The sequence below is a fragment of the Pistacia vera genome, unplaced genomic scaffold, assembly GCF_008641045.1.
Source record: "Pistacia vera cultivar Batoury unplaced genomic scaffold, PisVer_v2 Contig240, whole genome shotgun sequence".
Lineage (NCBI taxonomy): Eukaryota > Viridiplantae > Streptophyta > Magnoliopsida > Sapindales > Anacardiaceae > Pistacia > Pistacia vera.
This window is the reverse complement of record NW_022196047.1, coordinates 1,220,776-1,236,468: the sequence shown is the minus strand read 5'-3', so window position 1 is coordinate 1,236,468 and position 15,693 is coordinate 1,220,776. Positions and strand designations below refer to the sequence as shown.

Genomic DNA, 15,693 nt, shown 5'->3' with positions numbered 1-15,693 from the left:
GAGTTTCAATTACCTCTGGTTTGTGAGAGTGAAGACTTGAATAACCAATATCATGATTTCCTGGAAGGTAGTAAACTGGGATGTCCTTATATCTTGCTTGATTTTTGAAACCGAAGATGTGGTTAAAGCGGCTCAAAGATTCCTGCCATCTAATCAAGGTATTAAATGGATCATAATAAAAATAATAATAATAATAATAAAAACAAAGTGAATTTTCAAGCACAAGTTGAAAAGTCCAGGTCACTTACTCTACATCTGACAAATAAGGACCCCCGTCAAAGTAATCGCCCAAAAACAAAATGACATCAGGCTTGAAAGGTAGGACAGAGGCAAAGAAGGCCCTGCGCATAAACAGATCAGTGTAGAACTGTGCCAACCCGAGAGCAAGTGATTTTGGTGGTAGATTATGGGAGGTTTTATCCATGAGCTGTTAAAAATATCAAATTTTAGAGAGAGTCCAAAAATGAATAAATAAAGTAGCAATAGGAGGCAAATTGACCTGTGGATCTGCAAGAACAGCGACTTTAACAAAATCACCAGATGCATTTATCCGAAGCTGCAAATAGAAGAAGCATTAGTAAGCATATGAAGGGTATCTAAGAGGTAAAACAAAGGGTATGGAATGATTACAGATGAATTAGTAGAAGAAGAGGATGAATGTGGTTGTGACCAAGAACAAGAGTAGAGAAACGGAAGCCAAAATGCAAACATCTCGCCATAGAGAAGAGTGAGCGCCCAGGTCAAGCATAGCACTACCGTTACCTTCTGATGCTGCTTCATCACTATCTTTCTTTCTTTCTCTCTTTGCTCTAACTTCGCATCCATCATTCCATCTTTTATCTATATAAGTTTGGTCGACGGTAAACTTCACTTTCAAGTGTTCTACTCTATATAAACGTTGTCACCTTTTACCCTGAAACGGGCCGGTGGGGTTGAAGTTGAAAAATTCAACTTGAGAGAATTAGAGAAATTTTCGGGAGTCGGTTGGGAACTGTGCAAAATTCAAGGGAGCTTATCTGTGCCTTTAGAGTATGTTAAATTTACTTCTTTTAAAAACATTATTACTTCATTCTGGTAAGTGCCTATTACATGTTTGTTAATATACCTAAACTGCTAAGCTCTACTGTATGCTCCAAACCTAATTAAATTTGTTAGTTTTGCTTTTTTTAACTCTCTATATCTCTGTACACTTATCATTAAAATTGTTTGCCACTTCCATTTTCTTCTGTTATAATTTGTGTATTGTATTTAAACTCCTTATAAACTCGATGTTAGCACAAAAAGCATCAGAAGTGATGATTTCAGGAATGGATATCAGCCATTTATTGGTAGAAACCAGATATTTTAAGTACTCAACCTTATCACCTCATAATTTGGCGTGCTAAAACAAGACTTCATGTCCCTGAAGAGACTTGGAACATAATTGATTCCAGCATGAGCAGGTTTACCTTGCTGTCTATCTGGCGATCTTTATGTGATAACCTGATTAGCCTTTTAAAATGAGGTTGAGATATTTATTGCCAATATTTTGGATTCTCTTGTAGGAGGTAGCTGTTGGTGATAATTGACAATAGCTTGAGCAAAAAGAAATATGGCTATGCCTTGGTTGTAGACATAGATAAAAAAGATGGTAAATTGTAGTTTTCACATACAACGAGTTGACAAGTGTTTAACCATTCAGTCATAAATGGTATGACCACCAAGTCCATGTAAAATATAGGGATAGGAGGAAAAGCTCAAAAGCTTCCTTGAACTCAAGTTCTTCCTTTGTACATCACTAAAGCAAAATTATATGATTAATTACATTTACATTGGTGGAATGAAGAGAAAATTTGCTTTGATAAATCCACATATCCTGTGCAAGTGTATATATCACATATCTGTGCCGAGGGGCATTATCTAACAGCCTTTGTTTTCATTTCTGTGGGTTACTCCTACATTCTTTAGCCACTCAACAACTTCCTTGATCGTTGGTCTCTTGAAAGGGTTTTGGCTTACGCACATGCAGGCAACGTCTAGCACCTGCAACATCTCTTCATCAAAGCCCTTTCCTCTGATGATAGGATCGAAGACCTGATCTTGTTTGCCCTCGCTTCTCATTTGCTGCACCCACCCAACCAATTCTCTCGACAGCTTTGGCTTGAATACCTCCACAGGCCTCTTCCCGGTGAGCAGCTCAAGCATGACAACACCAAAACTGTACATGTCTCCTCTCAAAGTGGCTACCCATGCTTGCCCATATTCTGGAGGAATGTAGCCCAAGGTACCAACAAGCTCAGTTGTAACATGTGTGTGATAAGGAAGAATCAATCTTGACAATCCAAAATCTGCAAGGTGTGCTTCAAACTTGTCATCAAGAAGGATGTTGCTAGACTTGATGTCACGATGCACTATGTGTGGCTCACATATCTGGTGCAGGTAAGCGAGCCCACAACTTGTTCCCCTTGCAATTTTCAGTCGAGTTGGCCAATCTAACTGAGATGCACCATCAGGTTTCTCATGCAGCCAGTAATCCAAACTTCCGTTCTCCATGTAGGAATATATTAGAAGCCGATAACCTTCATGCACACAATAGCCTTGCAGAGAAACCAGGTTCTTGTGTTGTGCAGTGGACAGAGCCTCCACCTCTGCTCTGAATTCCCTTTCCATCAGACCCAAGTCTCCAGAGAGTTTCTTAACAGCTAGCTTGGTCCCATTTGCCAGTGTTGCTTTATAAACCAAACCAAAACCCCCACAGCCAACGATGTTGGCTTGACTGAAATTATCAGTGGCTTTCAAGAGTTCGGATATTGTAAGATCTTTGACTTCATTAGTATTGTTTTGGAACAATATGACTAAGCTAGTATACTTGTCAACCTCAGGAGAAACCCCAAAATTAGAATTGCTAGAAATAGCATCCCATTCAACCTTGTCAGGGTCTCCTCTTGGAATGATCCTTCTCTTGGAGAGTATCAACAATGCTAACATAGTAATTATTAAACCAGTGCCAAAGCAGATACCAATGACTAGTCCAACAAGAAGTTTTATGTTTGTGCTTTTATGAGATGCAGTAGGATCGGTGGGACCTGGTGGATTAGGGCAAGAGCGTTGCACAATTGAACCACACAATGCTGGGTTCCCATCAAAGCTGGAGGATAGGAAGGTATCAAACTGACCCCCAGAAGGAATCGGTCCTTGAAGATTATTTGCTGCCACATTGAATGAAGACAAGAAGTGAAGACTCCTCAGTGATGTAGGGATCTCTCCAGATAGACGGTTTACAGAAAGGTCCAATATCTCCAAGTTAGTGAGATTTGATAGTCCATCGGGAATGTTGCCAGAGAGCTTGTTTTGACCAAGGTCCAATACATGAAGAACTTTCAATTGGCCGATCTCAACTGGTATACTTCCAGTGAGGCTGTTGTTTCTCAGGTATATAGCTGGTGGCAGGTTTGATAGCTGATTGTACTGCTGATTGGTTGCATTGTTGGGCATAACAAATACAGGCAACTCTAGATAACTTCGGTCCACTTTATCATTAGCCTCTTGAGATGCTAGCGCAGTCAATCTTGTAAGATCCTTGGGGAATTCTCCTGACAGGAAGTTCTGAGAGAAATCTATGTAGAAAAGGTTTGTTAAATTACCCAACCAACCAGGAATCGAACCTGAAATTCGATTTACAGACAGGTCCAAGACCTCAAGTTTCTTGAGTTTAGCTAGCCAGTTGGGCACTTGACCAGTAAATTGGCAACCACCCAGTCCCAAAACCTGAAGATTTTGGAATCCATCAGAGGCCACTAAATTTTCATCATGCGGTATTGGTTCATTAAAGAAGTTCTTTGACATGATGAAAGTAGTGAGATTCTTGCAGCCCATTGGATTCCTTATTGCCCCAGTTATATTGGTTAAGCGGTTGTTAGAAACAGAGAGGAAAGAAAGAGATTGCAGTGCAAGTATATCAGGCAAAATCTGTCCCTCTAGCTGGTTACTTGCCAGTCTAACAGCAGTCAGAGACTTGCATGAATAAAGACTTGGTGGCAAGATACCTGTGAACTGATTATTACCAAGGTCAAGGGTGTTAAGATAGATGAGTGAGGAGAAATTAAAGGCAGAAAGATTTCCTTCCAAGTTGTTGACCCGCAAATTTAATGTTGTCAGTTTGATGCAATTCATGAGAGATGGAGGCAGAGAACCAGTGAGGTTATTAATGTGAAGAAGAAGTTTTTCCAAGTTGGAGAGCTTACCAATATCCTTGGGGATCAAGCCAGTGAATTCATTAGAATAGAGCTCAAGGACTCTGAGGCTGGAGAGATTGACGATGGAATCATGAATGGGTCCAGAAAGGTGATTGATTGCTAAGGAAAGTTGTTGCAGTGAGGCAATACTGTAAATGTGTCGAGGAACTGCTCCTGAGAGATTGTTGAAACCTGCTCGAAGGATCTCCAACTGGGAACACTGGCCTAGTCCAGAGGGAATTTGATTATTGAAATCATTGTAAGAGAAATCCAACTGTCTGAGGGAGCGTGAAAAATCAGAGCATAAATAAGAAGGGATTGGGCCTGTGAAACTATTGTTGCTGACATTAAAAGTAGTGAGATTCCAAGCTGTCTGGAGGAATGAAATAGATGGGATTGACCCCTCAAAATAATTGCTGGACAAATCCAAATTTTGGATGTCAATAGCAGTGATATTATTGTCAAAGTGGTTGGTTGGTAATTGACCAGAAAGAAGATTGAAACTGAGATCAAGAACGAGGAGGTGATTGAGGGAGAAGAAGAAAGAGGTGGGGATTGGACCAAAGAGGCGATTATGTGAGAGATCAAGGTGAGAAAGGCGGGTGAGGTTTGCAAGAGAAGGGGAGAGAGTGGCAGTGAGGCCTCTAAAGGGTAGACGGAGATGGGTGACACGACCATCTTCAGCATCACAATCAACTCCATCCCATAGACAGCAGTCAATAGAAGAAGACCAATTCAACGAGGATGATGATGATGATATGTTTGAAAAGAAAGACAAGAGAGAGTCACGATCATTTTGGTTGCAGGCCACAGCAGCGTAGCAAGGACAGAATAATTGTAATTGTATAACTAGAAGTAGAAGAAACAATAAGACCCTGTTTTGAGGCATGGAGGAGGAGGAGGAGGAGGAAGCTCTCGGTCTTGTTATTGGTAGATTTAGAGCAGCAGCACCGCCGCAGGCTTCTTTATCAAGTATCATCATCTTGTAAAAACAAGTGGAGCAATAAGACATCAAAGAGTTGAAAAAAGAAGGTGAGTGCATGGTTCATTATCGGGTGTGGGCAACCTTGTACAAGATTAGAAATTGCAGTAAACCCCTCATTGACTCCTCAGAGAGAAAGAGACAGAGAGAGAGAGTGCGTGCGTGCGTGTGTGACGTTGAGTAGTTGATATTATAATGGGCAATATTAAAAAACAAAAAAATAGGAAGGTGGTATAGTTATTATTATTATTATCACCATTATCATTGAAAAATAAGAATTTTTATGAGCGTTTACTTTTGAGGGTGGCTGGTAGTGGTAGTGGTATTTGTAGTGGTGGTGGACTTTATCTGGGATGATGATTGATGGATTGATGACCAAAGGGAGAAGGCGTGTTGATAGTTACTGTGATAAACATCCCATACCAATTTTCTATTCTTTTATTTACACCTGTGCTGTTGGTGGCAACTCCAACTACTGCCCCATATTGTTTAATTAAACTCTTGGAGAACACAACACCATCCATCCTTGGTGTAGTTTGATATTTAAACATAACAAAATTCAACTGACCTGGATGACACTTCCTCAGTTTCATATATTAACCGTTACCCAAGAGTGGTGATCAAATATATGTTGGCTTGGTGTTGGTTGGGTGGTCTGAGAAACAAAAATTAATAAAGAAGTCGGCATTTACAAAAAGAAATGTCTACAGCTAGAAGAGAGATTATTAGTTTATAATAACCAAGAAAAGAAGGGCTGGATCATGGGTGCATTACAGTATCCCAGGGGTCAGGACCTTTGTTGGATCATTTATTTCTTCCTGGAAGGCCACAAAACCTGCTAAGCCTGCAGCTTCAATGATGAAGAAACTAAAATGACAAGTTCATGCACCAGACAAAAATCATAAAATGCTAATTGCTCCAGTACTTGATGCAGGAATAATTGCCGCAAGAATTGAACTCAAGAGATCTAACTTACCAGGTCTATTGCTAAAACAGCAGAACATATGTTGGTTGTTGCTTGAGGTAAAGTAAACAGGTGTTCTTTGTTATATGAAATCCTCTATTTGCCTTCATGATAAATCAGTTCGAAAGCTAGAAAACCATCAGTAAAAAGGAGTACAAATCATCTATTAAATCAAATCTTCTCATTTACTTTCATGCCTCCCAATGCAGAGCAAATAAGAACCACACATTCAATTTTATCAAACTTTTCATTGACTTCTTCTGTAACTCCACCATTCGTAAAGGCTATCTTGCCAGCAGTGAGAATATAAAGCACGAATTTGTTTGCCCTCATAGCATCTTTTGGTGATAAGCGATCAACCGTCTACTGAGAGAGACTTTATCTTTCCAGCGACTCTCAATTAGAGTAAGAACAATGTTGTACACAAGGTAAATTGAAATTGAAAAAACTAAAAGGCATATAATGGGAAACATTGAACAATCAAAGCCCCCTATCTCACTTAAGTAACTGACGCTTTAGAAATTTTATAATCTTATTTCTAGTAATTTAAATTAAGCTTAAATCTATCAAAACAGAAAATAAATTTAAAGTAAGAGGTGAAAATCAATTAGGTAAGGGCTAGAAATTACTGCCTTATAATAAATAGTAAAGAATGTTAGACTCAATACTCCTGAAGATTTGACTCAAGATCTCCACAATTCTAATTAACAACTTCTGAAGATTTATCCATCAATCTCGCAGATGTTGAAGCTGTAAAACAGTTTTGTAAATTTAAATTAGTTTGTTATAATCTTAAGCTAAGTTTGTTAGCAGGTTAGCTAAGTCTGTTAGCAGGTTTTTCTGTATTTTAAAATTCAAACTTGTAACCAACACATCTATAAATACAAACGTTTGTTTCTGAGTTAGGTAATAAAGCCTACTCTATCAATTTTGTGTTTTGTCTTTCAAAGAACCAATACCCGCCAAGCACCAGTTGTGTCCCAATGGCAAACGGATACATTTGAGTCATGTCTATTTGTTGGGCCGTGTTGGACTGCTACGACTAGAGATGGGTTGGGGCCGGGGAATGGGGTCCCCGTCCCTGTCCCCGTCCTCGACTTTGGGGGAAAGACCATATACCCGAGTTGGGGTTGTCAAGGAATCCCCTTCCCCGACCCACGGAGATGAGATGATCCCCCATACCCTACCCAGAGATGAGATGATCCCCCATACCCTACCCATCCCTGTTCGAGGAGAAATTCCCCATGAGGAATTAAGTCCCTGATGGGTATTAACCCCATGGATAATTTTCCTCGATTGGGGAGTAATGACACGGAGAATTTTCCCTGCGAATGTCAATTTCTAATTTTCGCTTAAACATCTTAATTCTTAAAGAACCACAGTGAGGAACTTGCAACTATCATGAGTCCAACAATTATTCAAATACTCAAAATAAATAAAATAAAAACTAGAAAAGGGCTATTAGTCTTCCATAAGACATAACCTATATTCAGAACCTTTTGTTGTGAAAATCTATCATTAGAATTTACAAGCCATATTTATACACCCATAGGAATATATAAAAAAAATTATATAATAAACACTCATAACATTTGTGGAAATAGAGCTGGTCCTTTTGGGACTGGTCTCGAATGGGACCAGTCGCTCATGGGCTTGGGACCGGTCCTAGGCCCATGAGTAATATTAGCACCTAGACTGGCCCCTAGGACTGGTCCTATGGGCCTGAATAATTTCTTCCCCCCCACCCACAATTTTTTTTTTATATTTTAGGGGTGAAATAAAATTTTATAGGGGGTTTTTAGTAATTTTCAGGGGTAGATTAGTAAGTTTCTAAAAATTTAATTAATTTTAAAATGTAATAAATAAATCAATAGTTAATTTTGATTTTTAACATAAATGTAATATTCACATTTCACACATTCACGCTTCACAAATAAACAATTAAATAATTTTTTTATTAAATTATTCATCTTCATCGTCAACAATATTTACATCATTCAAATCTGTATTCCTAAAGAGTTCGAGTAGTTCAGGATCTTCAAGGTGCTGTTGTAGTATTCTTTCTACATGAGTCCAATCCCGTAAACACGTTATCACTTCAATCATCTCATCGGTTAAAGAACATCTTTTGTCTTCAACAATCCGACCACTCATTGAAAATGTTGACTCGGATGCAATTGTAGAAACCGGCATAGATAAAATGTCACGTGCCATTTGAGCTACAATGGGGAATCGACTTTCATGTTGGTTCCACCATTAAAGAATATCCATGTCATGTTGCTCCTTCGTCGTCATAAAGGACATGTCTACTTGTAGGTAGCAATTCAACTCATTTGGTCTATGTATATATGAGCTGGAGCTACTACTTCCGCCACGTTCCACAAACGTCCACTTGCTCGATCCTTGATAGAGGGTTGCATCAAGGTCCTGATCCTCTCTCCTGAACGTTTCATTTCCACTTCCATTGTACCTGTTCTCATATAAAGAAAAAAGGCTATCCAAATTTTGTTTAAAGTCAGTCAAATAATACGTATAATCATGTCCTAAATATTGGCCTAACTCAGTAATTATATAGTTAACTACGTGTAATTTAAACCTAGGATCTAAAACAAGGTCAAATCCATATAAGAATGGAATATCTAACTAATATTTCTCTTATTTTTCTTCCATCTTTAAAACAATTTCCCTTAAAACGTTATTATATCTATATTTAGAAAAAAAAATTTAGCAATTTGAAGTAAAATATCTAACACTAAATTAGTAGTCGAATAATAAATACCACTTAATGTATTAGTAGCATCATAAAAAATTTGAAGAAATGAAAAAAAAAGTTCACAAACCGCCCAATCATCATAGCTGACAACTTCCTTTGGATAGTACTTCTGGTTGACGAAATCTGTAATTTTTTTCGCGGTTGGCAAAGCTTTTTCCAACATCAAGTAGGTGGAGTTCCAACAAATAGACATGTCCATACATAACTTCAAAGGTTGAACCGGTGGGTCTTCTTGCTTATAATATTTGACGTACTCCTACCATTTTTTATTACTACTGCCGACGATAAATCCGATAGCTGCACGCACCCTCTCCATCTTTGAATGTATAACATCTAAACCTACTTTAACTATCAAATTGATGATGTGGCAAGCACATCTCTGGTGAAAAAAATTTCCTTCACCACGCGGATCCAATCTCTTTTCAAATAAAGAGATTATCGCGGTGTTAGCAGCTGCATTATCAAGTGTTAGCGTTACAACTCTATCAGTTAATAAATATTCTTGCAAAACTTCAAGAATTGTAAAATAAATAGTTTCAGCACTATGTTTTTCATATAATGGTTTAAAACCCATCAATTTTTGTTGTAAACCCCAATTATGATCTAAGAAATGTACTATGACAGTTAAAAAATTGGTTTTTTACCTACAAGTCCATATGTTTGATGTAAGTGCAATAGATATATTCCTAAAATTTTGAAATTCGTTTTTAAGTTTATTATTTATTTTGTTATAAAGTTTTAGTATATATCTTCTACCTGTACTTCTACTAATAGGGGTATATGCTAGACAAAATGCAGTTTTAATCATGTGAATAAAATAAGGATTTTCAGATAAACAAATGGGAGAGTCCGTAGCAACTATGAATCTTGCTATTTCCTCTCGTGCAACATGTGCATTGTGTTGCCATGTTGAGAGAGTTGAGGATTGTGGATTAAAATTAAGTTGAGTTTAAATTTGTCTATCTGATTTGCTTGAAGATGTATCGGGCAACTGCATTATTTGGGGGTACTTCTTCTCCATGTGTCGTCGCATCGTCGAAGTCCCATTCTTAGTGCCTATAATGGTTCCACAGAAATTACATATCCCACACGATTCTTCCCCCTCCCCATTTGTCTTTGGCTGTTTTGATTTGGTGAAGTGTCGTCATACATCGGACACGACCCTCTTTAATGGTTGAGGGGGTTGGGCTATGCCCGTGCCTGTTGACTTGTATCTTGCATGTGTTTGGCTATACCTTGTCCTGACCGAATGTGGTTGTGGAATTGTAGCTGCTCCCTTTGGAGGAAAGGGTGAAAATGGATTGAATCCTTCCATTTCTTCGGTGGATGAAACGTAAAACTCATTTGGAGATGATCCTCTGAATGCATCATTTCGGGAATCCATCATGAATTTATGATAAAATAATAAATAATTAAAATGAAAAGAAATTAAATAATAATATGAATAAGAGATGATGTTGAAAAATAGAAAAAATTGAATAATATAAATAAACAACATGAATAAATTATAAATTGAATAAGAATTTGATTGGAGATTTGGAGTAGAGAGATTGAGAGAATGAGCGAATGAGTGGTGTGGAAAAAAATGGAAAGTATTTAGAGTTTAAAGGGGGGGGGGGGGGGGGGGAGGGAAGAAGAACAGCTATGAAAAAAGTAAATTTTTTGTTAAATATCATTTTAACCCTTACAATTAGTTTATTTTAAAATTTATAGGGGGTTTTAATAATTGTACAAATGACTAAAGCCTGGGACGGAGGAGGGCCTAGTGGAGGGATCGGGTCCTCCTCCTTAGTCTGGTCCCAAAACGGGACCAGGCCTCCTAGGACTGGGTTTTTGGACTGAGTTTTAGACCTAGTCCCAAATGCCCACCTCTATGTGGAAACTTTCTTTCGAATAGGTGCAAAGTCTAGAGAGTAAAAGTATCAAACTACAAGCGAAAGCCAATGTCATTTGTTGAGTGTTTAAATAAACTATAGTCTATAGGAATTGATTAATTTGGTTCATGTAACCAATATATATATAAATATTATATATAATATTATATATATATATATATATCTGTGTGTGTGTGTGTGTGCGCGCGTGCTCATCATTTGTTGATGTGTTTAATATTAATTAATGATAATCAATCTCTTCCAAAATAATAATAATAATAATAATTTAATAAATTTTGACATTGGACAATTCGGAGTTTTGGACTTGTAATTTCATACATTTAAGATTAAGAGTTTCAATTTCTATTAGATTATGTTAATAGTTTATATATAATTTACCAATTATTAAATTAAAATGTATAGTGACATTATATTTTATTTATGTTTGAGAATAAATTATATTTTATATTTAATTTAATTGTCAGAGATTTTTCAGGGCGGGTCGGGTAATTGGTAAGGATTTTTCAAGTAGACAAGTAATTTTCGGGGGCAGGCAATATGGGGGCATTTTCGTGCAGGGACACACACACCCCCAACCTTGACCCACACCCCGATAGCGAATAAAATTCTACCCATGCTCACCCCTATACCCGAAAAAATCGAGGAATCCCCAACCTGTTTCGTGCAAGTCGGGACGAATCCTTGACGGGGCAGGTAAAACGCCCATCTCTAGCTACGACCAATTTTTCTTTATTGGACCCCAAAAATAAAAAAAAAAAAATATTTGCAAATTCAGATAAAACTTTCCCTAAAACAAACCCTACGTCAATTTCAAAATCCCCAAAATACAGACCCAACAATTCTCCCCGAATTTGCTTTCACCACATTCTCTAATCATAGCCCGTCCAAGTCGTCGCCGTCCACCATCCAAACAGGTTTCGCTTCAGCCGATCCTCTTCCACAACTGCCAATCTTAGTCGTGCCCTTATTGATCTCGACTTTAAATGTCGTGCGTCAATTGTTCCTCTGCATCAACACCACGACGAGTGTCAGTCAAATCGCTCTAGGTCGTCGAACTTGGAGAACCAGAGATTACTGAACTTGCATCACTCCCTTATAGATGACGAGTGTCAGAGGTAGGTAAAAAGGAAAACTTATTGGACGTGGTACTTTTAGAAGTGTTTATATTGCAACTAACAGGTGTGCAAGTATGCAGAAGTTTTTTCTTCTAGTGGTTCTTGACTTTCTTTCTCTGAGTGAACACTAATCATTATCTTTCTTTCTATTTTATGGGCTGTCAGAGAAACTGGAGCTTTATGTGCGATGAAGGAAGTTGATACCATCCCTGACGACCCTAGGTCTATTGAATGTATAAAGCAATTGGAGCAAGTCACTATCTCGAGTCCTTTCTCATACAATTTAGTTGGTTACAAAATAGTTGTTGTTTAAATCACTTAATGAGAAATATGCAAATTTGAATTATTTGCCGTATTCATTCCATTTCACTTACGGATGATATGGAATGAATAAGTGATGAAATTTTGGATGCTTGTTTTTTACAGAAGAAATTGAAAGCTTATGACCTATCCTCTTTGTGAGAGTGTCGTCCTAAATTGAAATCTCCTCAGCAAACAAGTGGAGAAGATGAATTGCAAGTATAGGCAAAAACTGTTGTTGTTATTCAATTTGATTGTATTTGAAACTACCAAAATTTGTTTGGTTACTTTTGGCTGACACCTAGATAGTTCATTTCTATGTTGGCCTAAGGAAGTGGCATAGGTTGATTAGCTTAACTGCCATTTCTCTTTCATTTGTCTCCATTAAATTTGGAAAAAATTGAGCTGTTGAATTTTTTGTGTTAATTACAATGTAATGAGTGCAGAGCGAATATGTAGATAATATATTAAGAAAATGTGTTAATTACAATGTAATCAATCTCTTCCAAAATAATAATAATAATAATAATTTAATAAATTTTGACATTGGACAATTTGGAGTTTTGGACTTGTAATTTCTTACATTTAAGATTAAGAGTTTCAATTTCTATCAGATTATGTTAATAGTTTATAGTTAATTTACCAATTATTAAATTAAAATGTATAGTGACATTATATTTTATTTATGTTTGAGAATAAATTATAATTTATATTTAATTTAATTGTCGGGGATTTTTTGGGGCAGGTCAGGTAATTGGTGAGGATTTTTCAAGTAGACGGGTAATTTTCGGGGGCGGGCAATATGCGAGGCATTTTCGTACGAGGTTGGGGTGGGGACCTGCAGGGACACATACACCCCTAACCCCCACCCGCACCCGCTGACGGGGAATAAAATTCTACCCATGCCCGCTCTTATACCTGAAAAAATCGGGGAATCCCCAACCCGTTCGAGGCAGGTCGGGGTGAATCCCTATCAGGGTGGGTAAAAAGCCCATCTCTAGGGTGTAAGGTTGAAAGACAAAAGGTTTTTGACTTCAAGTTATACCAAGTGAGTGGCCAACCAATTACTAGAAAGGAAAATTAGGGTTTTGGGATAAGTGAATACGACGAGTTTAACCTTTTTGAATTAATTCTTCCATTCACTTGAATTATCCCTTTTATAATTGATTAGTAAATTAATTATAGACAAAATTACCCTTATTCAAATTATCACACAAACGCAAATCAAAGATAATCAAAATGCAAATAGACCAGTCACCACAAACATCAATCTGCCTCCAATTGAAGAGAAAAATAAAAATGATAGATTTCTTCTTCCCTTCCCGATCAACTTAACTTCAAACATTACTATCAAACTAACAAAAATAATAATAATAATAAACAGTTTATAGCCTGCAAAGTGCAAAGTCAACATCAGTTCCTTGAGCACAACTTGAATTCAGCGGTTCAAGGTAATCGACTATAGCAAACATAGTTTATACCGTTTCTGAAGATTTGGCCGGAAGGGTAAAGCAAAAATGTCAAAATGTTGGAGCTGGTTCAACTTCGTCTCAAGCCTATACAGGAAGAAGAAAAATCAAGAACTACGTGTTTTGAAAAATTGTTAGATGTGAATATGAAGTTTCAAGGACAATACTATTCAATATGTTATTGAGGGAATACACATTCCTAATACTTTGCCAATGGAGATTTGGTTTGACAATTTTTTTTTTTTTTTAAAAAAAAAGGAAAAGAATCCCTTCATTCTAAAATTAACAAGAATATATTAAGAATTGTCAAATCATTATATTACTTACCAATAGCTTAAAGATTTTGATAATAATATAATAAATTTTAGTAGTAAGTAATAAACATAATTGCTTTATTTAACGAAGCATTTCTATAAATATTTTCTTCAACATAATATTTATGCCTCAATTAATATGAAATTAGAATATCGGAAAGGATTTTTTATATCATTAATAAAATAGAATATATTATTATATGTAATAATTAAGATTCCTAATAGGAAGATATACAAGGATCCAAAGTTCATATGCTAGATTAATAAGATCAAATCAATTTCCAAATTTAGAGTTCTAACAAAGATGTCCATTACATATGCTAGATTACCATTATAATAAAAGTTTAATAAGGAACCAAACCTTTTAACTTAAATTTTTTATTTAAATCTATCAAAATATATGATTATTTTTTAATATTTTCATTCATTGTAATTCTACAATATATAGGCTACATACAAAAACATTTACAAGAAAGAATAAAAGAATTAATTATAGAATATTATAGAAAATATCAATTTCTTAATTATAGTTTATTCTAACAAATCCTATAATTTAAAAAAAAAATATATCTTAATTATAGGATATTCTACCAAAACTGAGGCACAAATTTTCAATCATAAATATCTTGTAATCCAATAAATGTGAGAATTAGTTTGGAGATAATCAATTACACCACTCCTTGAAGAAGAACAATGGATTGAATGTCCCAAGGTCTTTCAGAATGGGAAGCTGAAACTGAAGCCCATTGTGTAGACAATCAATTGCTGCAATACATTGAAGTAGCCTTTGTTTCTAGTTTTCTCACAAAATTTGAGGCCAGTCAAAGTGTTAAAAGCTTGAAAACAGGCATCCGTAAATTCCCTACACTAAAGACTTTTTAGCAAAGTCTAAGGATAATTGGAGAAAGCTTGAAAGTAGGCTTACCGAAAATTGACTAAAAAATGACATTTGATTTCAAAGAGATTATTCTACCAAGAAGTAGCCTTTATTTCTAGCTAGCACATCAAATTTAAGGGCCATCAGAGTACTGTAGGGTTGAAAATGAACGTTTTAAAAATACAAGCAAAGAACAGGCAGAAACAAAGAAGTGAATATTCAACTACAATTATTTTCTAAAATACTCTTATTCATGTTGTTTCTCACAGATAACACATAAAACCACTTTTCACAGAATAAATAAAGGCAACACAAATGACAAATGGTCCATACATAAGGCTAAAAATTAGAACAAAAAACAATTCACTAATGAATAAGGGGTGGAAACGAATTCAACTGATCTTGTCTTTAAAGCATATGATTTCATGCCGTTTTGGCTAAGTTAAAAATGCCGTCAATAAATTCAACATCACCATTTTAGTAAGTAACCCACCTAAATCCATCAAATCCACCATAAGCCTTGACGCCACCATCATAATAACCAACATTATTACCTCCATAACCACCTCCACTTCCATAACCACCACCTCCATAACCATCTCCATCTCCACCTCCATAACCACCTGCACCTTACACGACGGCCATGAAGATCCTATAACAATAATAATTTTGAAGAAAATTACAAAAGCGCACTTGAAACCAAAAGGTATGTTTCATTATGGTTAAATCAAGGGTGCAATAAACCATTAATTAATAAATAATTAAAATGTAGAAAATGGCATGTTATGAA

At 36.4% G+C, this 15,693-nt stretch overlaps 2 protein-coding genes across 2 annotated transcripts; both read right to left on the bottom strand.

Moving 5' to 3' along the window:
* Positions 1–13: 13 nt before the first annotated feature.
* On the bottom strand, positions 14–825 carry LOC116131727 (cell division control protein 1-like; the record flags this gene model as incomplete). The annotated part of the gene is made up of 4 exons (XM_031417388.1): positions 763–825; positions 500–556; positions 249–427; positions 14–149 (listed from the first exon to the last, which is right to left on the bottom strand). Coding segments are annotated over exons 1-4 (435 nt in total), but the record flags the coding sequence as incomplete, so codon positions are not given.
* A 1,051-nt stretch (positions 826–1,876) lies between these two features.
* On the bottom strand, positions 1,877–5,283 carry LOC116131738 (tyrosine-sulfated glycopeptide receptor 1-like). The gene has a single exon (XM_031417408.1). It carries the CDS (start codon positions 5,254–5,256, stop codon positions 1,900–1,902), a length of 3,357 nt encoding a protein of 1,118 aa, XP_031273268.1. The 5' UTR covers positions 5,257–5,283; the 3' UTR covers positions 1,877–1,899.
* Positions 5,284–15,693: the final 10,410 nt, after the last annotated feature.